This window comes from Sorex araneus, chromosome 3 (assembly GCF_027595985.1).
Source record: "Sorex araneus isolate mSorAra2 chromosome 3, mSorAra2.pri, whole genome shotgun sequence".
Classification (NCBI taxonomy): Eukaryota; Metazoa; Chordata; class Mammalia; order Eulipotyphla; family Soricidae; genus Sorex; species Sorex araneus.
The window spans coordinates 141,504,386-141,530,168 of record NC_073304.1 but is presented as its reverse complement, the minus strand read 5'-3'; the positions used below and the strand labels follow the sequence as shown (position 1 = coordinate 141,530,168).

At 41.9% G+C, this 25,783-nt stretch overlaps 2 protein-coding genes across 2 annotated transcripts in view; one reads left to right on the top strand and one right to left on the bottom strand.

Annotated features, from left to right (window-relative positions):
* Positions 1–5,429, bottom strand: part of CFAP61 (cilia and flagella associated protein 61) — a 411,272-nt gene extending 405,843 nt beyond the window's left edge. Inside the window, exon 1 of the mRNA XM_004614437.2 lies at positions 5,308–5,429. The gene's annotated coding sequence lies outside the window, so the exon portion shown is untranslated. The remainder of the gene's footprint in view (positions 1–5,307) is intronic.
* A 79-nt stretch (positions 5,430–5,508) lies between these two features.
* CRNKL1 (crooked neck pre-mRNA splicing factor 1) lies at positions 5,509–25,616 on the top strand. The gene is given in 14 exon segments (XM_004614412.2): positions 5,509–5,685; positions 7,637–7,789; positions 8,485–8,576; positions 9,337–9,495; positions 11,076–11,242; positions 13,853–14,031; positions 15,686–15,856; positions 17,375–17,566; positions 18,317–18,376; positions 18,960–19,040; positions 20,798–21,037; positions 22,828–22,929; positions 24,287–24,535; positions 25,431–25,616. Coding segments are annotated over 14 exon segments (2,082 nt in total). The 5' UTR covers positions 5,509–5,634.
* The last annotated feature ends 167 nt before the right edge of the window (positions 25,617–25,783 follow it).

Genomic DNA, 25,783 nt, shown 5'->3' with positions numbered 1-25,783 from the left:
GAGGGGAGCGGATGAGACCTCTTCCCACCCCAAGGGACCCAGCCGTAGCAGCTGAAAACCTCCAGAACTCAACCTCCGCCAAGCTCTGCCAAGCTCACGGCCTCTGTCCACACACTCCTCACCCATGAGTGAACCTATTTTGGGACAACTCATACCTCACACCACCCATACTCCAAGAGTACCGCACCACATTTGATGGGGTTTAAAGTAAGTGGCAACCAATCTTAGGGGAAAATATTTTTTTGGTATGGATATGTATATGCATATACATATACATATATATGTATATATATCATCATCATCATCATCATCACCTCATTATCATCATCATCATCATCCCATTGATCGTCGAATTTCTCGAGCAGTCTCAGTAACGTCTCCATTCATCCTAGCCCTGATATTCTAGAAGCCTCTCTCTACTTGTCCTTCCCAACAATGCTGCATTGGAGGCTCTTTCAGGGTCAGGGGAATGAGACCCAACTTGTTACTGGTTTTGGCATATGAATACACCACTGGGAGCTTGCCAGGCTCTCCCATGTAGGCAGGACACTCTCAGTAGATGGCAGTTTCTCCCAGAGGAAGAAGTAGGCTATAAGATACCGCGCAGTTAAAAGCAAGCAGTTCCGGGAGCTTGCTTTTAAGTCTCTGGATGCTGGCCGTTGATGGGATTCCACAGTGCTGGGGGCAGTCCCTGGGTGTCACCACCTAGCTACTGGAAAATGGGAAATCTGGGAGGAAGAGGCCCAGTCATGATCTGAGCTGGCTTGGAGGTCTCAGCCCCGGATCCCACACACCTGGGTTCCTCTGCCGGTACCTTCATGCGTGAGACTTATCCAAACGTGTGGAGAGGGGCCTTGAGCATGGCTGTGGCTAGGCTCCAGAGGTCTTCGGCAACGGGAGCTCTGCTCAGGGCGGGGAGGGAAGCTGGAGCCCATCCTCTCTGACCTCTCTGAGGGGCCCCAGGGAAGACAGCCAAGTGCTCGGGCAAGAGACTCTGGGTCGCTTTCTTCCGGGAGCTTGCTTGTAAGTCTCTGGATGTTGGCCGCTGATGGGATTCCACGGTGCTGGGGCAGTCCCTGGGTATGACTGCCTAGCTGTATATATATATATATATATATATATATATATATATATATATACACATATACATATATCTAGCGTGTGTGTATATATATACACAGATATACTGTGTATATATACAGATATATCTGTATATATATATATATATATATATATATATATATAAAGGTTAAGCACACAAAGCTTAACCTTTAACAACATGTTAGTGCTCTCTCATAGAAGGGATTAATGGCTCCTGGGTAAAATCCAACAATCTACACACTCTTTCCTCTAAGGAAATTTTTTATTGTTCCCAGTGTCCCACCCACCACCCCCACCCGATCCCACTCCCTGCCTCTGTGGCAGGTACAATCCTTCTCACTCTCTCTCTAATTTGGGGTATTATGGATTTGCAATACAGATACTAAGAGGCCATCGTGTTTGGTCCTTGGTCTACTTTCAGTGCACATCTCCCATCCTGGGCGATTCCTCCAATTAGCATTTACTCAGTGGTTCCTTCTCCATCTCAGCTGCCTTTTCTCCCAGCATGTGAGGCCAGCTTCCAAACCAAACCAAGGCATGATCCTCCTGGCCCTTAACTCTACTGTCCTCAGGTGTTTTTCTCATATCATACTACTTTATATTCCACAAATGAGTGCAATCATCCTATGTCTGTTCCTCTCTTTCTGACAAGGAAACTTTTATTGTAGCATTTTCAGCTAATTGTCATAACAAACAATGCAAAATAAGTTATTTCGGCTGTGCTTTGAGGCTGGGGTTGGGGTTTAGGATGGAAACTTCTGAAATGTGGTGGGAAGGTGTAATGGTGGTGGGATTGGTAATCAAATATTAAATGTAATCAAATATTGTGAACTACTTTATAAAGTAAAAAAATTAAACATAAAAGACCAAATAAATACTGCAGACTTTGTAGGCAAAGAGATAAATTATTTTCATGTACGATCTTACATAACCATTATCTTTTATAATTTACTCTGTGATTTAGATATGTAATTGTGTCCTTTCCATTTGATTGCTTAGCTCATTGAAAGTAAATGCTGCATTTTACACATCTTTGTAACCTTTCCAGTGTTCATCTGGGGGGTTTCCCATGCATAAAACAATGTTTCATACAAAAGAAAAAAAAGACAATAGAAAGAAAAGCAGGAGAGCTGGTCTTTAGAAGGAAGCTTTTCACTGGGGAAAGAGTAGGGAGAGGACAGGGCAGGAAGGACTGACACAAGGATACAGGGAAGCAGTAACTCTGGATGAGGACTAAAGAAGGTAAAGTGACATGAATGATGCCCTATAGAATAGTATTATAAGCCACAGTGCCTAAAAGTAAAAAAATAGGTAAAAAGAATAGTGCCTGCCACAGAGGTGAGTTATGGAGTGGAAGAGAAATTAGGGACATTGTTAGAGAGAAGTGGAGAGATTTGTATTAGAACATTACACAGCTGAAACTCAAACACAAATAACTTTATAATTCATGGTAATCCAATTTTTAAAATTTGATCAAAATTAAAAATTGGCCAGAAAGAGAGTATAGCAGGTAGAAGGCTGACACAGCTCAATCCCCAGCACTACATGTGTTGCACCAGGCACCGACAGTCATGCTGAAGGAACCAGAATTAAGACCTGAGAACTTCTGGATGTGACCCCCCTCAAAAACAGAGTCCTAGAAAATAAAAACTTGAGATGATAGGATGGTGATAGAAATGTAAAGCATCCTGAGTACATGCATCTTTGAAATAAGGTTAGAAATATTTATCTTTTTGTTTTGGTTTGAGGCCACACCTGCCATATTCAGAGCTTACTCCTGGTTCTGTACTCTGGGATCACCCCTGGCAGAGTTTGGGGAACCATGTGTGATGGTACGGATCAAACCCAGGTTGGCTGCATGGAAGGCAAAAGGCAAATGCTTTACAAGCTCAGTATCTCCACCCCTTAACTGAACTTTGTTAAATCAAATATTCATAGTTATAAAATAATTGAATCGATATTAATCTTTTATAACTCATAGCTACTTACTTTTTAAAATTACTCCATTTTTTATTATAGTGATAAAACTGAATTTTCTTATTTATAATTTGAAAAGTGGAGTATTTTAAAAATATTTTAAAAAAAAAAGAGAGAGTCTCTTGCACACGCGCCTGGCTGTCTACCCTGGGGCCTCCTAGGAGGCGATGTGCTCCAGCTTCCCTCCCCACCCCGAGCAGAGCTCCCGAAGGCCGAAGACCTCTGGAGCCTAGCCACAGCCATGCTCAAGGCCCCTCTCCACACGTTCAGACAAGTCTCACACATGAAGGTACCGGCAGAGGTGTGGGACCCGGGGCTGAGATCTCCAAGGATGCTCGGATCGGGACTGGGCCAACTCCGCCCAGATTTCCCATTTTCCAGTAGCTAGGCGGTCACACCCAGGGGCTGCCCCTGTCACCATGTAATCCTGTCAACAGCCAGCATCCAGAGACTTAAAATCCAGCTCCTGGATATTTTACAGCCTACTTCTTCCTCTGGGAGAACCTGGCAAACTACTGGGAGTTTCCTATCTACATGGGAGAGCCTGGCAAGCTCCCCATGGTGTATTAATATGCCAAAACCAGTAAAAAGCTGGGTCTCATTCCTCTGACCCTGAAAGAGCCTCCAGTACAGCATCGTTAGAAGGACGAGTAGAGAGAGGCTTCTAAAATCTCAGAGCTTGGAAGAATGGAGATGTTACTGAGACCACTTGGGAAAGTCGACATCAATGGGATGATGATAATGATGATGATGATGATGATGATGATGATGATGATGATGATGATGATGTGCAAACATTATATTGGCTACAACTAACTTGCTTGGGAAAGCAACATAAAATATTTTTCTAGAGCAGTATCTATGGAGGTAAATGTGTTATTTCTACATACATAAACACAAAAAAGTATTTTAAATACCAAAAACTACTTGTGACTTTCAAAATTCTCTTAATCAAGCCATGAGAAGCCAATGAGGAATATGAAATTCATCAACTAAGGGAAAGAAATCAATTTGAAAAACCTATGAACTAGCTAATTCCAATGACACAAAACTCTAGAAAAGGTAAAACTATGTAGCATTAAATACATAAATAAATATGCAAAAGTCAGTGCTTGCCAGAGACAAAGGTGAGAGAAATTAATATGTGGAGCTAAGAGAATGCTTAAGGCAGTCGAACTATTTTGATTCATACTAAGGGAGAATTGTAATTATATTATGTGTCAAATCCCACAAAATTTACAACACTAAAAATGAATCCTAATGTAAACCATGGACCTTGGATAATGTGTCATTGTTAGCCACTAAAACAAATGTGCCACTCTGATAGATGTTGGTGGTTAGGAGGAAATAGACAGGTATAAAAGGAACATGTAGGAACATGTAGACATCCTTTTCTTTCATTCATGTTTCCTATGCAACTAAAACTGTTTTTAAAATTTTAAATCTTTTACGTTCCTTAACCATGTTTTGGTACATAACTAATTTTTCTGTTTTGGAAGCAAGTCAAGAATTATACCAAAGCTTTAATGCTATCAAAACAGTTGCCATCCTCATATTACTTTTTTTTTTTTTTTGCTTTTTTTTTTTTGGGCCACACCCGGCGATGCACAGGGGTTGCTCCTGGCTCTGCACTCAGGAATTACCCCTGGCGGTGCTCAGGGGACCATATGGGATGCTGGGAATCGAACCCGGGTCGGCCGCGTGCAAGGCAAACGCCCTACCCGCTGTGCTATTGCTCCAGCCCCCCTCATATTACTTTTAAAGTTATGGATATTGAGGCAAATAAACTTTACGTAATTACGTAAATACTCTCAAAATTTAAATATTTGTTTATCTGACCACAAAGTGTGTTGGTTTGGTAGTAAACATTATTTTTCCTATTATGTCCTGAAAATACTTTCCGTTTTCTTAAAACTACCTGCAAGGCTTAATAAAATTCCTATTGCTAAAATAACAAAATTTAATCAGTTGTTCTGAATTACGAATTTTAAGGTATCTTGCTATAATCCGTCCACAAATGAAGGGGCGAAGATCTCAGATACTACAAAACCTAGAATGCCATTGGATACCGGGCCGTCGAGCAACGCAGCAGCGAGCCCCTTGGCATGATGGGAAATGTAGTTTTCTGGTCAGCCTCGCGCAAACAGATTGGATTTTGGTTCCCATTCCCGTGGCCGAGAAGCCACAGGGCCATGTGTCCTCGGACGGCCGTCCCAGCCCCAGACTGACCTGGGGATGCACTCCTGGTGCTTTGCACTCGGTCTTCGCGTCCCTGAGGGCCAGCGAGCCCTACCACCAGCCCCAACTGCGGGACGCCTCCGAGTTCCACTCAGCGCCCCGAAGAGGACGCGGTCTGGTTACCACAGCAACGGCCCCGCCCGCCCGCGTCGCTGCGCATGCGTCTAGGTTAAAGGTCGACGACCCCTTCCGCATCCGGTTCCGGAGTCCCGCTTGTGGTCGGGGGGTTCGGGGAGCTGGACGGCAGCCCCTGTGCAACGCGGTTCCGCCGGGGAAAGTTAACTTGTGAAGTCCAGCGTTCGCTCCAGGACAGTTGCCATGGCGGCGTCCACCGCAGCCGGGAAGCAGCGGATTCCCAAGGTGGCCAAGGTAAGCTCCCGAGGGGGCTGCGGCGCGGGGTCCGAGGCGCGCCCACCCGAGTGCCGGGCGAGTGGTGCTGGCGGCCCCCGCGCTCCCCGCGGGACGCCGCTGGAGGGAGACTGGGGGCAGGGGGCGGTGACTGGCCCCCGCGCTCCCCGCGGGACGCCGATGGAGGAGGACTGGGGGCAGGGGGCGGTGACCGGCCCCCGCACTCCCGGTGGCATGCCGCTGGAGGGAGACTGGGGGCAGGGGGCGGTGACCGGCCCCCGCGCTCCCGGTGGCATGCCGCTGGAGGGAGACTGGGGGCAGGGGGCGGTGACCGGCCCCCGCGCTCCCGGTGGCATGCCGCTGGAGGGAGACTGGGGGCAGGGGGCGGTGACCGGGCGGCCCGCGGGCAGCAGTCCCCGGGATGTACCCGAGCGGGATGGGGTGCGCCTTGGCACGGCCACGGGCCATGTAGGGCGGCGGCTCCAGCACAGCATCTCGGGCAAGTGGCGGTCGTTCTCCCCAGGCCTGCGCTAGGCTCGGGTGCCCACCCCTCCCCCCAGAAGTAGGTGGCGTTTGGTGCCCCTCGAGCAGCAGGTGACTGCGGGTGGGGCACCCGGCCCCCACCGGCCGAGCTGGGTTCGGGCCATGCTGGGCCAGCCAAAAGAGAAGAAAATAGATGGCAAACTTGTTGCGTCGCAGCATGATGTAGACTGATAGAACAATGAATTTGACATCCGGTGTTCCCATCCGGGGCCTCGAGAGCCGCCAGCCCTCCCTGGAGCCCGTTCTCCGTTCGGCTCTTTGGCTTGGCCCCCGTGGCTGTCTCCCTAGATAATGCAGACGGGTCACATGAGATCTAGGCTGTTAACATTATTACCATCATGTCACTGGCCACATGAAATGCTACTTTGTAGCGTTCACTTCCGTAAACTCCTTGGGCACTGGTGGCCCGCTAGAAATATGTGAGCCACAGGTGTGAATTAGTTTCCTGGCTCAAGAGATATTGCAGCATTGGGTGTTTGCCCATCCTTGACACGCATGCAGCACCACCACACTAACAGAAGGGCCTGAGCACTGCCGGTGTGGCTCAGACCACTACCCCCAACAAACACTTTAAACCCTTAGAGCTTGCTTGAAAAGTCAAGACAGGGCTGGAAGAGATAGCACAGAGGTTAATGTACTTGCCTTGCACACAGCCCACTTTGGTTCCTTCCTCAGTTCCGTATAGAGTTCCCCAGTGGCACCACTGAGTGTGGACCCTAACCCTAAATAAAAGTTTAAACCTGGTGATACTGATTTTTATTTTATTTTATTTAAATGTCAATTAAAATAATTATATTGATTACATGGCATGTAATTAGTATAAAAATTTTGATGAGGTGGTTCATGCCTCTTGAGCCTTCCAAATCTTATGTGTATTTAACTCTCAGAGTCCATCTAATTTTAGACTCACCCAAAATGACTCCTGGCTTCTTTGTTAGATATAGGATAGCTCTAAGACCTCAAGCAGCTTACAGTCTGATGGTGAAAGCTTACTGAACAGTCTCTAATTTGAAATGCAATGATATGCCAGCCAGATTATCTTTTGGGGGCATTATCAGTATTCCAGCCATAAGATGAAAAATTTTCTAGAAGTTGGAGTGTTAGGTGACATATTTGTATATATTATCTTCCCTGAGTACATCTTGGAAAACCTCTGCTGAGAATTGTTAGCTAGGCAGCCTCAAAGTAAATTGTTATAGTTGTCAAAAGGAAAAATCCTGCTGGTTTTGATACATTTTTTTGCAACTTTTGCAACTATGACCTTAAACATAATCTTTTTTTTTTCTATTTCAAGTCAAGAAACTAAAGTATGTCATAAAGGGTATTTTTTTAAATAATAAGTGTTATAAAATTCACTTCCTAAAAACATTTTTGTTTCTTAAACTGTGTGAAGAACATCTACTAAAATTTTAACCTTGTGTCTCGAAAGGTTAAAAACAAAGCTCCAGCTGAGGTACAGATAACTGCTGAGCAACTCTTAAGAGAAGCTAAAGAAAGAGAACTTGAACTGCTTCCACCTCCACCTCAACAGAAGATCACAGATGAAGAGGAACTAAATGATTACAAATTACGGAAAAGGAAGGTCAGTCAAAGGGGTATATTTCATTCTGTTAATACAAAGTGCTTAAAAAGTTACTTGGTGTTTACAGAAATTATGAGCTAATAGTTTAGGGTTTATACCTTAGTTGATAGTATAACTTGTAGTTATAGATAGCTACAATTTGTTGAAATTTATAGAAATAGGTCTTAAGTTATTACTTTCAAGATATAAAGACATTAAATCCACAAGAGTCATAGCTTTTGTTGCAAAGTGAATGAGATTTGGCAGTTTAATAGATGAAACAACTGATATTTGGAGGAAGGTAAACTTAGCTATATTTCCTTTTATATTCTCTGACCCATATTGTGTGCTTTAAATTATCTTTATTGAATTCTATTTGAATTTCAGAGACATTTCTTAGAGAACTGAAATAGTCAAGTACATTTTTTACTGGGAAGAGATAGGATGTATTAGATGACTAACTCTCATGGGCAACAGGAGAAAATACCACCAATCTTGCTAATCATTCTATTTGTCTTAAATTATTCTTTTTGTATGCGTGTAAGATTTTAAAGGAGTACCTGAGATCATCTTTAGTGGGTTTCTTGTTTCTCAGGAATTCTAAGATGTTATCTCTTAAGAACAAAATGAATAACCTTTTTTGGTTCAAGGATTAATAGGTGAAGAATGATTTTTTATTATTATTTTCCCTTTAATGTGACTCTGCCTTCCTTTAGACTTTTGAAGATAATATACGAAAAAACAGGACTGTGATTAGTAACTGGATAAAATATGCACAATGGGAAGAGAGTCTGAAGGAGATTCAAAGGTAAATCGCCATGAAATTCAGTATATAAAGATGTCAGATATTAACAGGTACAGAAAAATACAAAGATTTTGCCTGTGTTAGTGTTTCATTTTCAAAGTGTAGCCCACGGAAGCGGAGGGTTCCAGTAGTACTGAAGTGGGCTCACCCTGCGGGAGCCACAGCATTTGGTCTGCAGGCGGGTCCCAGCTTCAGCACACACCGTTGAAAGGAGCACTGTCTGATCATCTGTCTTTATACTAGGACTTTTTTTTTTTAAAAAAAAGTGTTCCACCAGAAATGAATGGCCAAGACAAAGAAGAACACAACTTGGTCCTTCCTGTATTCTGTCTTCTGCTAACATAACACCTGCCCTGGCTGTTTCTACCTGCTGTCACTCCTTAGTGCAACGTGTCTCTGTGCTCTGACACCTGACTTCTCTCTGTAGAACAAGCACCATGTCCACTCACTAACTCCCTCAGCAGTCTCAGTCCTGGAGTTACCTACTGCTTTGCCTTTCCACCAGTTTCTGTTTCTTTTGTGCTTCCTGATGCAGATGTAGACTGTGAAATTTATCTCATTGCATCATAATTTTCTACCAGTTGATCTAATTCTGAGTCTTTTTGAGATTCTAAGAATAATGTATCCCCACCCCACCCCCACCCCCAGGACCTGGCTATAGTAGATGCTCAATAAATGAGCAAGACATTACAGGTGGTTTGAAATAGTTGACATCTGTATTGTGTGTACTGCTTCTGAATTCCTATAAATCTTGCTTCTTAAGGGCCCGATCCATATACGAGCGTGCTTTAGATGTGGACTATCGAAATATTACACTCTGGCTGAAATATGCAGAAATGGAAATGAAGAATCGACAGGTCAACCATGCTCGAAATATATGGGACCGAGCTATAACAACCCTTCCCCGAGTGAACCAGTTCTGGTAAGTTTCTAATCTCACAGCTTAAAAAAAAATTATTTTTAGTTAATTGTTTTTCAGGTAATATGATTATAGTAGTGATAACTTCTGTGGTTTGTTCTACAAGATTATTACACCTTTTCCACCCCCAAAGTGTCCAAGACTTTCTGTCACTGACCTGGTGTCTTCCCTAGCCCCACTCTTCTTCCTCCCCTTCCTCCGTGGCTTGGTGATCAAAACGCAGAGGTTTGTCATCCAGGAATATTATCTATTCTCTGATTTTGGCAAACAATTGTTTTTATATCATTTAGGTAAGATGGTTCCAGTTCCTTGGTATTATTGGTGTACAAATTTACTGTAGCCTGCCACCAGCAGAGTGCCAACAACTCTGTCTCTGTGTTGCCTGCAGTTGGTCTTCATGGCACTTCTCTCCTCTCCCTGCTTGATAATCAGTTTTGCAATTCTGGGCCAAGCATTTATTACCATTCAGTACTATTCCCTTGTTTTGTCTCTGTTCAACAGATGACTGAAATCATCTGGTATTTGTCCATCTTCCTCTGACTTATTCTCCTCAGCAAGATGTCCTCTAGTTCCATTCACGTGACAAAACAGCTTTTTGGTTTGGTTTGGGGGCTATGCCCCACGGTGCTTAGGGGCTAATCCTGACTCTGTGCATAGGAATCACTCCTGGCAGACTCGGGGGGCCATATTGATCAAACCCTGGTCAGCCATGTGCAAGATGAATGCCCTACCCACTGTACTGTCTCTTCGGCCAAGTGACAAACAGCTTTCTATAGGCTAGGAAATTTCTTTTGTTTTTGTTTACCTTTTATTACGTAGTTTTTATCATGTATAACTTTTTATCTATCCTAGTTTTCCTTACACATTAAAATAATCCTTGGGGGAGGTGGGCTAGATAGTGATCAGCCTGGTCTCGGATGTGCTACACAGCCCAGGTTTGCTTGCCTTCGCTGCAGGGTCCCTGGAGCACTGCCAGGTGCAGCCCTGAAAGCTCAGCACCGTGGGGTGGCCTGGCTGTTGTGGCAACGCAGTCCCATGCAGCACCGCCACCTAGGCTCTTGCTTTGAACTGCCTGCCTGGTTGGCTGAGAATCACTGCGGGAGGCACCTCGCCCCTGCAATCCCCTGCCCCAAATTCAACTATGCACTCTTCTTCATCCCAATGTTATAAAAAATTTGCCATCTTTTACATATAGAAAAACTCCTTGCTGGAGTAAGCCATTCTTTAAGAAAAAATAGATTTACATACACAGTCACCACCACCTCTCTCCCATGGTTTTTCCTTCTAGATTTACTAACTTACTAATAAGGGGAACGGTATAAGCTTTAAGGAAGATCAATCTAAATCTTCCTCATAATCAACAAAATTAGGTTTAGGAATTACCTGATTTGGGCCAGATGAATAGTACAGGGGATCGGGCACTTGCCTTGCATGCAGTCAACCTGGGTTTCTTCTCCGGTACTGCCAGTGGTCCCCTGAGCACTGCCAGGAGTAACTCCTGAGCATGACTGGCTATGGCTCACTAACTAAAAAAAGAAATTGCCTGAAGACTTTTCCCTTTCTGAATGTTATTTATTTTTAAGGTACAAATACACATACATGGAGGAGATGCTGGGGAACATTGCAGGCGCCCGGCAGGTGTTTGAGCGCTGGATGGAGTGGCAGCCTGAGGAGCAGGCCTGGCACTCCTACATCAACTTCGAACTGAGGTACAAGGAGGTGGATCGCGCACGCACCATCTATGAGCGCTATATCCTTGCAGCAGCGTCTGAGTGATGCAGTGTTGCCTGGAGATCACTGCACCTGTGTCACTGTCCTCACCGTGGGGACATGCAGTGTTCTGAAGTCTTAAGGCCCCAGAAATAGCCAGAGAAGTCGGGAGGATATTTGCTTTCCTTTTTTAATTTACTTTTTTTATATAGGCCCTCTGATGTACGAAGTTTTTAGGCATACAGTGCTCCAGCACCTCTCCCCAGCATCAGCTTCTGTCCACAGTGTCTCCCTTTTCCATCCCACCCCGCAGCCTTCCTCCTTGACAGGCACATTTTAAAGTTTGGCTGTTGTAGTTTGGAGTTCCACTTTCAGCTTTGTTAGTTCTGTGGTCCAGATACAGTTACATAACAGTTCTTCACCACTGTGTCTTGTGCCCTCTCCCTGCCTCTGTAACCTACCCTCTACTCCTCCCCCCACCCCGCCATCGGTTTCTTTCTTTCCTTCCCTATTCTCAATTCTGTAGTCCAGGTTCCAGAGTAATGTAGGTATCCCCCTTTGGAGCCTTGTTTTCCCTTGTCTTGTCTTCTGTGCACCATAGATAAGTGACTTTACTTAGTATTTGTTGTCTCTTGACTTCTTCATTCAACTTGATGTCCTCCAGGTTGATCCAGGTTGCAGCTAACTGTATGATTTCAAAGGATGAGATTTTCATCTGCTTCATGGTGGCTGCACATAGATTTTCTAGGAAAAATCTATGCACAGAGTAAAAGTTTGTGGCATGGATAATTGAATCTTCCTGTGAGACTTAGGTTTGTTTCTATATTGGTGCTAATGCTATAGAGATGACATAATGTGGGTACTGACTGTTCTAGCTAGTCCTAATTTTTTAAGGTTTCTGTTGGTCATTAACACCAGTACTGGATCCTTCTGTGTGTTTACTGATTACTAACCACGTGACCCCAGAGAGTCCTCTAATTCCTTTGACCTGGAGTCTATATATTTTCATCTTTGAAACAAATAAAAATTCCTCCTATGGTTTGACAGTGAAAATTAGATGATATATGTGAAAGCATCATTATCAGCTAATGTTCAGTCATTATCTTCTGGTTTCTATATTTGAATTCTACTTGATAAAATATTTTTTTAACCCCCAAATCAGCCAGGATTTGTGGCACTTTCACAGTCATTTCACAGACAAGCACTGAGAGGTGAAAAATTTGAAAAACTTCATCCTAGCATAGTTTGAGAAACTCCCAATATGGACCAGTCTAATGGGTTTTTAACCACATCTGATAAAATAAAAACTACCAGGAATGGTTGATTTTAGGAGTTAAAAAACTAATCTACATGATACAGGTTTCCTAGATGTTACACTTATGTTTTCTCTATGGGGAGTGATTTTGTATTCTGTAAGTCTTTTTCCCGAAGTGGGTGATAAGCTGTCCGGAGAATGCTGATAAGAGGGGAGCAGGGGCAGCCGTACTTTTTGACTCCTTAAAGAATATCTCTTGGGGGCAGAGGGGCTGATAGTAGTTTTATTTCTGAAAAGGTGCTAGGCCAAATAAAGTTGGGAACCTCTGCAATGCCAACAGGGACTTTGCAGAGTATCCTGAGTAAGAATGAAGTTTTTTGAGTAGTTTTCATATCTTCTGTCAGATTTACTTTTAGTTAAATAAACTTTTCATAGGCCTTGGTATTATTAATCATTGCTGACAAATACAGTTATTTAATCCTCCTGACAACACTGGTGCGTTGTCATACCACTCCATTCTACACATAAGGAAAATGAAAAGGGAAAAAGTAGCTTCACCCTGTGCACATAGGTAGGGATGGAGATGGAACTGGTCCCATGAGGGCTTTAGGGTCAGTGCTATTATATTACTGACATTTGCTATCATAGAAATTAAAGCTTTCCTTGAGGAAGTTAAATTAAAAACAGATTCTGTTAAGATACATTAATTCAGAACCTTATTGATTCAGTAGGTTCCATTTGTGACACATTGGTTTTCTCTTAGTCATTAATCTAAATATTAATGTTACTAAGCATATAACGTGATGATGCTATTTATTGAGCATGTTCTTTTTGGCTGGAAACTGTAAGAGATACCCAAGCATTATCTCTTTGAAAGTCAGATAAGTCAAGGAAGTTTGTATAATTTTTCTCTGTTGTGGTAAAATTGAGGCTCAGACAATAGCTTCTTTAGGAGCACATGATTAGTAAGTGAGTTCTGTATTTTCAAACTTCTGTTTGTTCTTACTACTAAAGTATTGCCGCGTGGCATAGCCTGGCAAGCTACCCGTGCGTATTGGATATGCCAAAAACAGTAACAATAAGTCTCTCAATAAGTCTCTCGATGGTGCCTGCTCAGAGAAATCGATGAGCAATGGGATGACAGTGACTAAAGTATTGAGTAAGCACAAAGGACAATAGGCAAACAAGATACTCCCTCCCTCATAGAAGCAATTTTGTTCATTCTTAGAATTTGAAGATATTCCATCACCATTGTAGTAGTACATTATTGTAGTAGTACATTGTAGTACATTATCAAGGTTTTTTGTGTGTGTGTGTGTGTGTGTGTGTGTTTGCTTTTGTTTTTCTTTAAGTCATGTTGCCTCTTACCTGATAATTTCCTTAATTCCCCTGCACTTGTTCTTGTGCATCCGGATGTTAAAAATTGGATCAAATATGCCCGCTTTGAAGAAAAACATGGTTATTTTGCCCATGCACGAAAAGTATATGAAAGGGCTGTTGAATTTTTTGGAGATGAACATATGGATGAACACCTTTATGTGGCCTTTGCCAAATTTGAAGAAAATCAGAAAGAGGTAAATGATCTAAAAGAACTTGATTGACTACCATGCGTAGTAACTTAGGAGAGATTACTTCCTGTGCACAGTGAGATTATTTACACTTATCTTAGAGAAAATATTTATAAAATATATAAGTATGATTACTGAAAGTATGTATTTGTGGCTAAATTTCAAATTGGGGGCTGAGCTTATAGATTGTAACTCTTAATTTTTTTGTGCTTTGTTTGAAAATTAAATCTTTATATCTTGATGTAAAGTGAGTCATTTGGTTTCGTAATTGAATACTTGAAGGTGATAACCTGAGAAATAAAAACCCAGACTACTCAGAACAGAGAACAGAATATGAAATGACAACAGATTGTCCTCTTAAATAAATGAGTTATTTTCTTCCATAATATAATATGTAAAATAATTCCTTAATATTACATCCTATAGAGCTAAGAGAGATGAGTTGAGTTCAAAAGTAGAATCTTATCATTGGTGGTAGAGAGTGGGCACTGGTGGAGGGATGGGTAACCGATCATTGTATGACTGAAAGGCAAACACGAACATTTGTAAGTATGTAACAGTACCTCAGGGTGATTGACTAATAAACAAAAAAAATTAATGTAGAATCTTATTATCTATCATGATACCACTGTAGCACTGCACTGTTGTCCCATTCATTGTTCATCGATTTGCTCGAGGGGACACCAGTAACGTCTCCATTGTGAGACTTGTTGATACTGTTTTTGGACATCAAATACGCCATGGGTAGCTTGCTGGGCTCTCCGAGTGGGACGGAGGAATTGAACCCGGGTCGGCCACGTGCCGCTGTGCTATCGCTCCAGTCCATCTGTCATGATAGGGACTTCAAATTCTTTTAGTCAGTGGAAAGTATTGATGTCTAAGTAGCATGGGTGGCATCACCCTATTCATATTATAAGAAGAGCCTTGAGCTGTTTAGAGATTGTATTGGGAAATGGATGGAAAATTGGAAGAAGGATGACTTTTGAAATTGTCCAGGGAAAAAGGGAAGTTGGCAAGGGGAACAAAGAAGTAGACGTGACGGGACTTGTTAAGCGGTGATGTGGGGAACGGGGGAAGGAGAGGAATCAGGTATTTCCTCAGCTCTGGGTGCAAGCAAGTTGATGACAATAGGTGTTGCTTACTAGGACTGGGAAAGACCATGTTTGGTGGGGAGAAATAGTATCAATTCGATTTGGTCGAGATGACATCCCATTGACAGGTTAAGTGCAATGTTACAGGTAGAGTTCCAAGTATGGTTATATCCTGACTGAACTGCTCTGGACACAAAGGACAAGGGTCTTATTTTGGACATTATGAGACTTTAAAATGTAAACTTGCAGATAATTTGGTGGGAGAGGTCTCCCAGTTATCCTCAAGGAACCTCAGGGTGCAGTGATGTAAGGCTGCTTGGGCTTAGAGTGCTGGAAGCCACCAAGGCCCACCTACAGTCTCAGGGGTCTCCAGAACTGCACTTAAGAGCAGGTAGGAGCATATGTTGCCCAGGATCCAACTTAGGGTCTCAGGCATGAAGACATGCTGTTCTCCAGCCCTGTAAGCTATCTCCCCAGCCTCCAGAAGGAAGGCTTGATGCTGTCAAGTTTTCTGAGTCATGAGAATGAGAACACTATGTTGTGGAAGATAATCATTTATCTATCTTTAGTTTGAAAGGGTACGAGTGATATACAAGTATGCTTTGGATAGAATTTCAAAACAAGAGGCCCAGGAACTCTTTAAAAACTATACCATTTTTGAGAAGAAGTTTGGCGACAGGCGGGGCATTGAAGACATCATCGTGAGCAAGCGGCGGTTCCAGTATGAGGAAGAAGTGAAGGTGAGTCGGGTATGGACACTTAGCTCCACAGAGAGCTGAGACGAGCTGCCTCATAGTAGCTACAGTAACGTGAGTGATAAATCGACAGCTAGTCCACAGGCAGAGCAAACTTGTCGGTAGAAAATGCAATCGAAATTTTGGATGTGCTCTGAATATTGGAAGTCCTTTTGTAAATTGCTGGTTGTGTATTCAAGTTTGAGCGAAAAAACTGCAATCTATTTTTGAGAAAGGAAAGGGTCAGACTTAATCAGAAAAGCCCACTTTTTTGTATTACCTTTTCACTTGACTTCTTGAAGGATAAAGACATGGTTTTATTTTCATCTTCTGTAGTTGGAGTGAGCTATATCCAGCTGTGCCTGGGCTTTCTACTGGCTTGGTCCTTACAGATCACTCCTGGGTAAGATTCATAGGGCCATATGTTATACCAGGGATCAAACCCAGGTTGCTTGCCTGGAAGGCAAGTAGATTTGAATTAAAAGACAGTAGCATTTTCCTTTACTGTTCTATGTATTGAAAAATAATTTTGCTTAGTTAAATTAGTTAAGATGTCTCCAAAGGATTTGTTTTAAATTAAATCAGCAAGATCTATTACCAGACAAATTACCAGTAATAAGAACTGGTGTCACAGTGAGCACTGTGTAATTCCATTGTAATTTCTTCTTTTTGTTTGGGGGGGAGGGGTCACACCCATCGATGCTCAGGGCTTACTCCTGGTTCTGCACTCAGGAATTACTCCTGCGGTGCTTGAGGGACCATATGGGATGCTGGGGATCGAACCTGGGTCAGCCACATGCAAGGCAAATGAACAGCAAACCCGCTGTTCTATGGATCCAGCCCCCATTGTAATTTTAAGTGTAGATAAAATAATATCTAAGCATACATAGCAGCAAATGCATTTATGAATTAAGAGACGTCTGATTATTATTTGGAGAGTGATTGTAGGTGAAAGGCGCCTAGTGGGACATCTGCTGTGCCCTCTCATTTCTATTTATAAAACCTTAAATATGCCACTCGTTACTTTTTTAAATTGGGCTACCATACCCAGAGGTGCTCGGAAAGGGAGAAAAAGCCTCCTGGTGCTGGGATGGAACTGAAGGCCCTGCACTTGTCCGGTGGACACTTGCTTCACCTCTCTACAGCACATCTCCAGGTGTACACATGTGTGGGAGTGTGAATGGGTATGTGTTGGGGGAGATGCTGGGGCTCACACTTGTCAGGCATTCGCTCCGCCTCTTTCAACCACATACCTGGATCTTCAGGGTGAGGTGGGATGGGAGTGTGTGGTGTGCGTGTGTGCGCACAAGTGTGTACACCAGAAGTCACACCCAGGCAGACATATGGCAAGTGTTCTACCACTGAAGTATTTTCAGCCCGAGTATTTTTTAAATGTGAAATAGAATGGATACGCCAACTAAAAAACATGGAAAGTCAGTCTGGTTCTTTATTTTAGCTCACATTTTGTAGTATTCTAGCAAATGTTGCTCTTGCTTTTATTTATTAAATCACTTGTCTTTCCAGGCTAATCCACACAATTATGATGCTTGGTTTGATTATTTGCGCTTGGTGGAAAGTGATGCAAAAGAAGAAGTAGTCCGAGAAGTCTATGAAAGAGCCATTGCCAATGTCCCACCCATTCAGGAGAAAAGACATTGGAAGCGCTACATCTATCTTTGGGTCAACTATGCACTTTATGAGGAATTGGAGGCAAAGGTAGAAAATTAACTTCTAGTCCACTGTTGATGACGACTTCTGCACCCCGACGGGGGGGCCCCCCTCCCCCCCCTGCCACCCCCAAGCCACCTGCCCACCCACTCCCACACACACACCTATACTTTAGCTGTTTGGATAGGAACTAAGTTTTTTAAAACAAGGGAATTTTGTTTTAGATTCTTATAGGTTCTCTTCAGCTATATGGTTATATATTTTCTTAGCACCATCTTAAACTCTATAGATCTGGGTACAGGACATAAGTTTTATTTTGTTTTTTAAACTTGAGGTACTTTTGGGTATCACTTGAATATGAAAATAAGCAACCAAACAACTAGTCCTTCACTTAACTATACTTGGTTCCTGGTTTTCTCGCAAATAGAGATTGCAGCTAGATTGTACTTTTTGCTTTTACTAGTGATCAAGTGAGATTTTCAGAAATATGTCACACATACATTAACAGAAAAAGGTTAGTTTTGCTCTTGATATAAGGTAGAAAACATTACTATTTCTTTTTGTTTTTAGACTTTCAAAAAGCCTTTATACAGAGATTCTCTTAGAGTTCTGTGACTGTGTTTGGTGATTCTTTGATGGCTATCGGCTTTATACTTTTAATCATAAATAGAGTTAAAACTTGGGAACAGCAGATTGTGAAAACATTCCATGTTAAGGCTGTACCCCTTTCTTTTTATTAGTAAAATTAGTATTAGCAATACACCTTAATATTTTGTGGAAATTTCTTACCCATTACAGGATCCAGAGAGGACAAGACAAGTGTATCAAGCATCTTTGGAACTAATTCCACACAAAAAGGTACACAGTGATATAAAAATCTGCTCTCTGCCTTATGAAATAGTCACTAAGACAAAGTTCAGCTGAACATTTCCCTGTACTAAGCACCCTGGAAAACAAACTTTTTTCACCCACAAATATTTTACAGCATAGTTGTACGGATTCCTGTGTTAAATTATGAATGCTGCAGGTAAGTTGTAGAAATTCAGAATAGGATTGTAATTGGAGTCAGTAGCCTGAAGGGGGAGCACATCAGAGGAGAAACAGCACGTGAAGAAACACAGTTTCTTGGCAGTTGAGTAGGTGAGAGCATGCCTGGGGTAGAGTAAGTTTTCTTCAAATGAAAGTTTCTCTCTGCTCTGTTTCCCAGTGTCAGAAACAGTTACCTTCTATAATAGAAGGCTGTTGTGTACACAGCACAGCCAGATCTGAGTAAGAGCTGCAAGCTTCTGCAGAAAAGTATCTGCATGGTGGTGTCTGTACATCCTAGCTCTAAAGTGTTAGGGAAACCTAATGTCTAGGCCTTTTGTTAATTTAAAATACAACGATTTGATTTACTCTAAACATATATCTTAAACTAGATGTTTTGTGCTTTGTTTTCTAGTTCACATTTGCCAAAATGTGGTTATTATATGCACAGTTTGAAATTAGACAGAAAAATTTGCCCTTTGCCAGAAGAGCTTTGGTAAGTAAACAGACTCAGTGCGCTTCATTAGTTCTGCACGGGAAGTCAGAACTGTAGTCCTTACAGCGGCATTGACTTAACATCTTTTATGACTCAGGGCCTGTGGAAAGCACACGGTCCTTGAGAACAGATTGGTTCTTTTTTTTTTTTTTTTTTCACTTTATCCCCCTTGTATATGAAAATTTTATTTTATTTTTTTTTTAATTAATAGTTTATTTTTAATTAGTGAGTCAACGTGAGGGTACAGTTACAGATTTATACATTTTTGTGCTCATGTTTCTCCCTTACAAAGTTTGATAACCCATCCCTTCACCAGTGCCCATTCTCCACCACCAGTAAACCCAACATCCCACCCCCCCTTCCCTGTCCCGTCTCCCCCCACCCCACCCTGCCACTATGGCAGGGAATTCCCTTTTGTTCTCTCTCTCTGGTTAGGTGTTGTGGTTTGCAAAAAAGGTGTTGAGTGGCCATTGCGTTCAGTCTCTAGTCTATATTTGGCCCGCATCATCTTTCCCCCACATGACCAACAACCGCATTTTACTTGCTGAGAACAGATTGGTTCTAATGCATTACTTTTTCTTTTGGAGAGGTGAGAAAGGGCATAGTAGGAGACAAAGCACTGCAGTGCTCAGGGCTTCCACCTGGTTTTGTACACTGGAATCACTTCTGCTCGGGTGACCAAATGGGATGCTGGGGATCGAACCCAGGTTGGCCATGTGCAAGGCAAGTACCCTACCCACTGTACTATCTCTCTAGCCCCTCACATCACTTAGGTTGGGGAAATGAACATTTTGTACTAATATCTTAAACTTAATAGTTACCAGGCCTTCCCATAACATTATTAGTCTAATTCTGTACAAAAGTTTTTGTGTATTGAACATATCTCTTAATACTTGTTCTAAAATTCCCTTTTTTTTTCCCCTCTTTGTACAACTTGCATTGGCAGTGCTAGGATGCAGAGGTACTTAGTGGTACTCGAGGGGCCATGGATGCCAGGGATAAGCCCAGGTTCCTTGCACATACAAGGCATGTGTTTTTCCACTTGAGCCACATTTCCAGCTCTTGTTAAGATTTTTTAAATGGAGGCTCCAAGAGATATTACAACAGGTTGGTCACTTGCCTTGCTTGTGATTCACTCAGGTTAAATCTCCAGCATCTCATATAGTCGTTTGAGCCCGATTGGGAGTGATCCCTGGGAGCCATAGGTTTGGTTCAAGAACAAAATTTTCTTGAAAGGATCAAACATAGACATACCTAAGAAATACATAGATTCCTGCAAAAATGCACATTTTTAAGTTATGTGTAACTTCTTAAAAATGTGTTTTAAAATAAAGTTTCATTTACAATGTAGTATAGTAAAAATATCATTTACTTTAAATAGAACCTAAAATGAAATCTAAATTTTATCTTAAAATGTTATTCCTTAATTAAATAAAAGAGATACAAAATTATTACATAAATGGCACTTGTGTATAAAAACAAAGGCCCTATTCCGGGTCAAGACGCAGTTTAAGAAACTAAGTAAACCACCAGTTATTGTCAGACAATTCTGAGACACCAGTGGGAATTGTCCCTCTCCACAGCAAAATACTTGCTTCCTCTGACCTCTTAGGAACTGGCCTGAGCAGTGTGGTTGGAAGCAAAGCTTGTCATATTTTTTTTTGCCAGGTTTTACTGCTCAGCAGAAAGCAGCTTCTTGAATAGGTACAGGTGAGCCCATTAACTTACCATAATGATTTGGTCATTTTATTTTCCAGGGAACTTCAATAGGCAAATGTCCAAAGAACAAGTTATTTAAAGGTTACATAGAACTGGAGCTACAGCTTCGAGAATTTGACAGATGCCGGAAGCTTTATGAAAAATTCCTGGAATTTGGACCTGAAAATTGTACATCTTGGATTAAATTTGCAGAATTAGAGACAATCCTTGGCGATATTGAGAGAGCCCGGGCAATCTATGAGTTAGCAATCAGTCAGCCACGCCTAGACATGCCGGAGGTGAGGAACTGGAGTTGGAATAATATGTTTAGATATTCTCTAGTAATACTTCGGTGGGTTTTGGGGTTGTTTTTTTTTTTTCCTTTTTGGGTCACACCCAGCGAAGCTCAGGGGTTACTCCTGGCTCTGCACTCAGGAATTATTCCTGACGGTGCTTGGGGGACCATATGGGATGCCAGGGATTGAACCTGGGTCGGCTGCGTACAAGGCAAACACCCTCCCCGCTGTACTATTGCTCCGGCCCCACTCTAGTAATAACCACTTAAATGTGTGCATTTTAGACCATAAAAAGTCTTAACCAACCTACAGTCTTTTCCACTCAGATTAGGGTTTTCCTGTTTGGGATATAGGCTGCAGGAATTACCCTCTTCTCAGATACCAGACATCCAGGATGAACTGGAACATAATGGGCTTAGTTGATACTCTCCTCCTTTTCTCAAGCAGAATGGTAAAGGGTCTAAGACAGGAAGCAGACAGTCCCATCTGGAAGTAAAGGGAAATAGAGGTTGAAATAATACAACTCCCGGTTCCAACAATTGAAGAGGCCCTAACTAAACCAGGATGTCCTTGAAACTACAATTGTCATTCTCCTACAGTACTAGAAAGTCTTCGCTTAGGTCCAGAAATCATCTCTTTGGGATTTTAACTGGAGCCAGAAGATGGCGCCAAGCACAGTTAGTGCCAATTTTTTTTTTTTTTTAGAAGTGAATAGATTTTATTTAGAGGTTTCTGAGGGAAGGAGGAAGGGATAAGTGGGAGAGAGAATAGTGAAAATAACGTGCTCAAGAGAGAACACGGGTTTCTCCAAGGGTGGAGGAAGCCCCTACACATAACCGAGCTTTGCACACAAAAGTATGAAACACATCTCAAGAGGGGAGATGCGGGCGACACATATGCTCAGGCAACACATGTGCTCGGCCACGTGGGCACGTAGGCACAAGCAGCACATGGGCTCAGGCAGCATATGCACCAGTTAGTGCCAATTTGAATAGCAAGAGCATGAAAACCCAGCCATTTTGTTAATCTTGTACTAATAGAGTCCAGTATTAATGGTTTGGGCCCACTGACTGCATTAGGGCAGGCTTTTTATATGTCCCTGGTACCCGTTGTCAACTTCAACTCCTCACCTGTCAGCTCTAGTTGTCTGGACCACATCTTACTCATCCTTGTCCTTAGCAGGGTGTACTTAGCAGGTCGATAGCTGTTTATTCCGCTCATTGAGTTGAACACATATCAAGGAATTTACATTGATAATTTTAGATAGTATACACAAATTTCCTATACCTGTTTTCACCCAGAAATTTTAATTGCATAGGACAGCAGTATGACAGTGCCATGCAGATTCGGCTAATAGCCCACTCTTAAAACTCCAAGAATATGGGTCCAGTACAATAGTACAGTGGGTAGGTTTTTTGCCTGCACATGGCCAGCACAAGTTCAGTCCCTGACATTCCATACGGTCTTCCAAGTCATGCCAGGAGTAATCCCTAAATGCAGAGCCAGAAGCCCTGAGCACCTCTGGGTGTGGTGGGTCCCATCCCCCTGCCCCCATCCCCAGAAAAACCTTCAAGAATGAAAAAAATTGAATCCTTTTCCTTTTGTGTCATAATTAAATTTCCTAGCCAAGTTTTGGGTTGCATATAAGTGTAGTGTTTATCCACTTGTCTTCTGTTCCTTAATTGTTTAGGTTCCAGGATGTCTCAGTTTGGGATGTTTGTGTTTTGAGTAGGGACATGTTGCTCTTTGAATGTTAGAATGTCAAGACTGACCTATTAGATTATCTTTCTTAGGTGCTTTGGAAATCCTATATTGATTTTGAAATTGAACAGGAAGAAACTGAAAGAACACGGAATCTTTACCGACGATTGCTTCAGCGGACACAGCATGTCAAGGTAGCCATGCTGTATAGATTGTTTTTACTTGAATCATCAAAGAAATACTTAAAAAGTATTATAAAGTCTTACAAAGAAATACTTCATTCTGTGTTATGACTGATATTTTAATTTTTTTGTTTTTCCTTTTAAAAAGAACCCGAGTACCACTCAGGTTAAATCTTAACCAGGTCAACATTTATACTGTATGAATAATTTGGGCAGCATGGATTAAGTAAAAATATTTGCATGTCTTAAGACTTATTTCAGACATCTAACTGAATATAAAAGTAAACTGCTTCAGGAAGCTGAAAGTAGGTGAAAAGTGCCTGCCATAGAGGCAAGCTGGAGGGATGGAAACTGGGGACATTGGTGGAGAGAAGTGGGCACTAGTGAAGGGATTGAATGTGTTAGAACATTGTATGACTGAAACTAAATCATGAATAACTCTGATTTTGAAATTCATGGTGACTCATGAAAAAGAAAAAAGAGAAATAGTAACTGTGTAAAAAGAAAAAAAAATGCTTAAGTCCTGTTTTTAAATCTTGCAAGTGTTGGAGGTCGGAGAATAATAGTACAGAGGATAAGACACTTGCCTTGCATGCAGCTGACCCAGGTTTGATTCCTGGCATCCCATATGATTCTCCGCACCCACCCACCCACCCACCTGCACACACATACCACCAAGAGTAATTCCTGTTGCAGAGCCAGGAGTAACCCCTGAGTACCACCAGATATGGCCCAAACAAAAAAAAAAATTTGGACCAGAGAGATAGTAGAGAGGGTAGGGCATTTGCCCTGCACATGACCAACCCGGTTTTGATCCCATAGTCCCTTGAACATTGCCAGGAGTAATTCCTGAGTACAGAGCCAGGAATAACTCCTGAGCATCACCGATGTGGGCCAAAAATCAAAAACAAAACAAAAAAATCCCCCTTCTCCCCCCAAAAAATTGTGTGAAAAAGAGGACCCAAAAAAATCTTTCACATGTGGCATGTCAGTAAACCTACACAAACTTTGGGGGGAAAAGTAAACTGCTTCAGCATTAGTCTATTAAAATAGTTGCTATTGGGCCTGAGAGATAGTACAGCAGGCACGGGCACTTGCAGTATATGTACCCTACCTGGGTTCAATTTCTATGGCACTCTATATGGTTCCCCAGCCAGAAGTAAGCCTCAGCACCACCAGGTATGGCCCAGAAACCAAAAACAACCATAGTTGACATTTTATATTCTTAAAACAGATAAATATATATACATATATGTGTACGTATGTATATACACATACATAAAATGCAAGTGTTAATAGGAAGTTAGCTTTATTATCATTACATTGTCTTCTGAGTGACATGGTTAATTTAACAGAATTTTTTTAATAGGTATGGATCAGTTTCGCTCAGTTTGAGTTGTCTTCAGGTAAAGAAGGAAGTTTGGCTAAATGTAGACAAATTTATGAAGAAGCTAACAAAAGTATGCGAAACTGTGAAGAAAAGGAAGAGAGACTTATGCTGCTGGAATCATGGAGAAGTTTTGAAGATGAATTTGGAACAGTAGCAGATAAAGAGAGAGTAGACAAACTCATGCCAGAGAAAGTCAAGAAGAGGAGAAAGGTCCAGACTGATGATGGGGTAAGAGCTAGCCCTGAAGTGGTATCTCACGGGTATATTGTATCATAAGGGAAAGTGATTTTGAATTTTATACTCCCAAACGGCATGTTTGCAATGAAAGATTGGGAGTAGACAGTGTCTAGGTGACAGTCTTGACAGCTATAGAAACAGCAGTGTGTATGGTCCGTCCATCAGAGAAGGGAACTGGCAACAGCTTTGTAAGGATGGTTGATCTAGATCTGCAGGAAGTTAGTGTGAAGGGAAATGTAGCTTACCTTTTCAGTGGAACCCAGTCAGAGAAAATGTAGATTATAGGAAGGTTTTTAGACACAAAATGTTCATGGTACCTCCTAAAGGTGCTCTCAAAGGGCTTATATTAGAAGAGATCTACCAGAAAGCTATAAAAATCAAATTGTGGTCCAAGCTGGAACTAGAAAAGTCTTCGGAAAGTAAAAAAGCAACTTACTGGAGGTGGTAGGGAGATGAGGGTAATCAGAATGATAATGTAGGTATAAATCAGTGGGTTTTATAAGTGTGTAATATTATTAAGTAAATCTTAAAAAATGTGAAGGCCTAAACCTAAAACCGCAGAAGAGTTGTAGACACTATCTTCTTAGGTGACTTTTAAGAGCTGTACTTCTTCCCTTTTTTTTTTTTTTTTCAGTATTATTTTGTCCAGGATTTTGGCTGTCAGTGAGCTACAGTCACAGCAATACTAAATCCAGAGATGATTACTCATTGTCAATCTCTAACTGCCTACCCTTTGGCCTTCTGTAGTATACCTTTATATCATTTCATAAAATGAAAAAGTTAAATTGTTTTCACAGAAAAATCCTCCACTTTAACCAAAATCTGAATATCTCAGCCATGGGTAGCTATCTTTAACTTTGGTTTCCTTTTTGTTACTTTTCTGTAGTCTGATGCTGGCTGGGAGGAGTATTATGATTACATCTTTCCAGAAGATGCTGCCAACCAACCCAACCTTAAGCTCCTGGCCATGGCCAAACTTTGGAAGAAACAGCAGCAGGAGAAGGAGGCCGCTGAGCAGGATCCAGATAAGGACATTGATGAGAGTGAATCCTGATCTTTTTGTTCATATTGAGAAATTTTTTTTTATTTTTATAAATAGATTGGAACTCATAGGATTTCTGTAAAGGTTTTGTATATATCAGCAACAACAAATTGAATTTTTCAGCAGCTACTTTTCAGATTACTTCAAAATACACTGGGATCTGTTTTGGGAATTACAAGTAAAGAAAAAAATTTCAA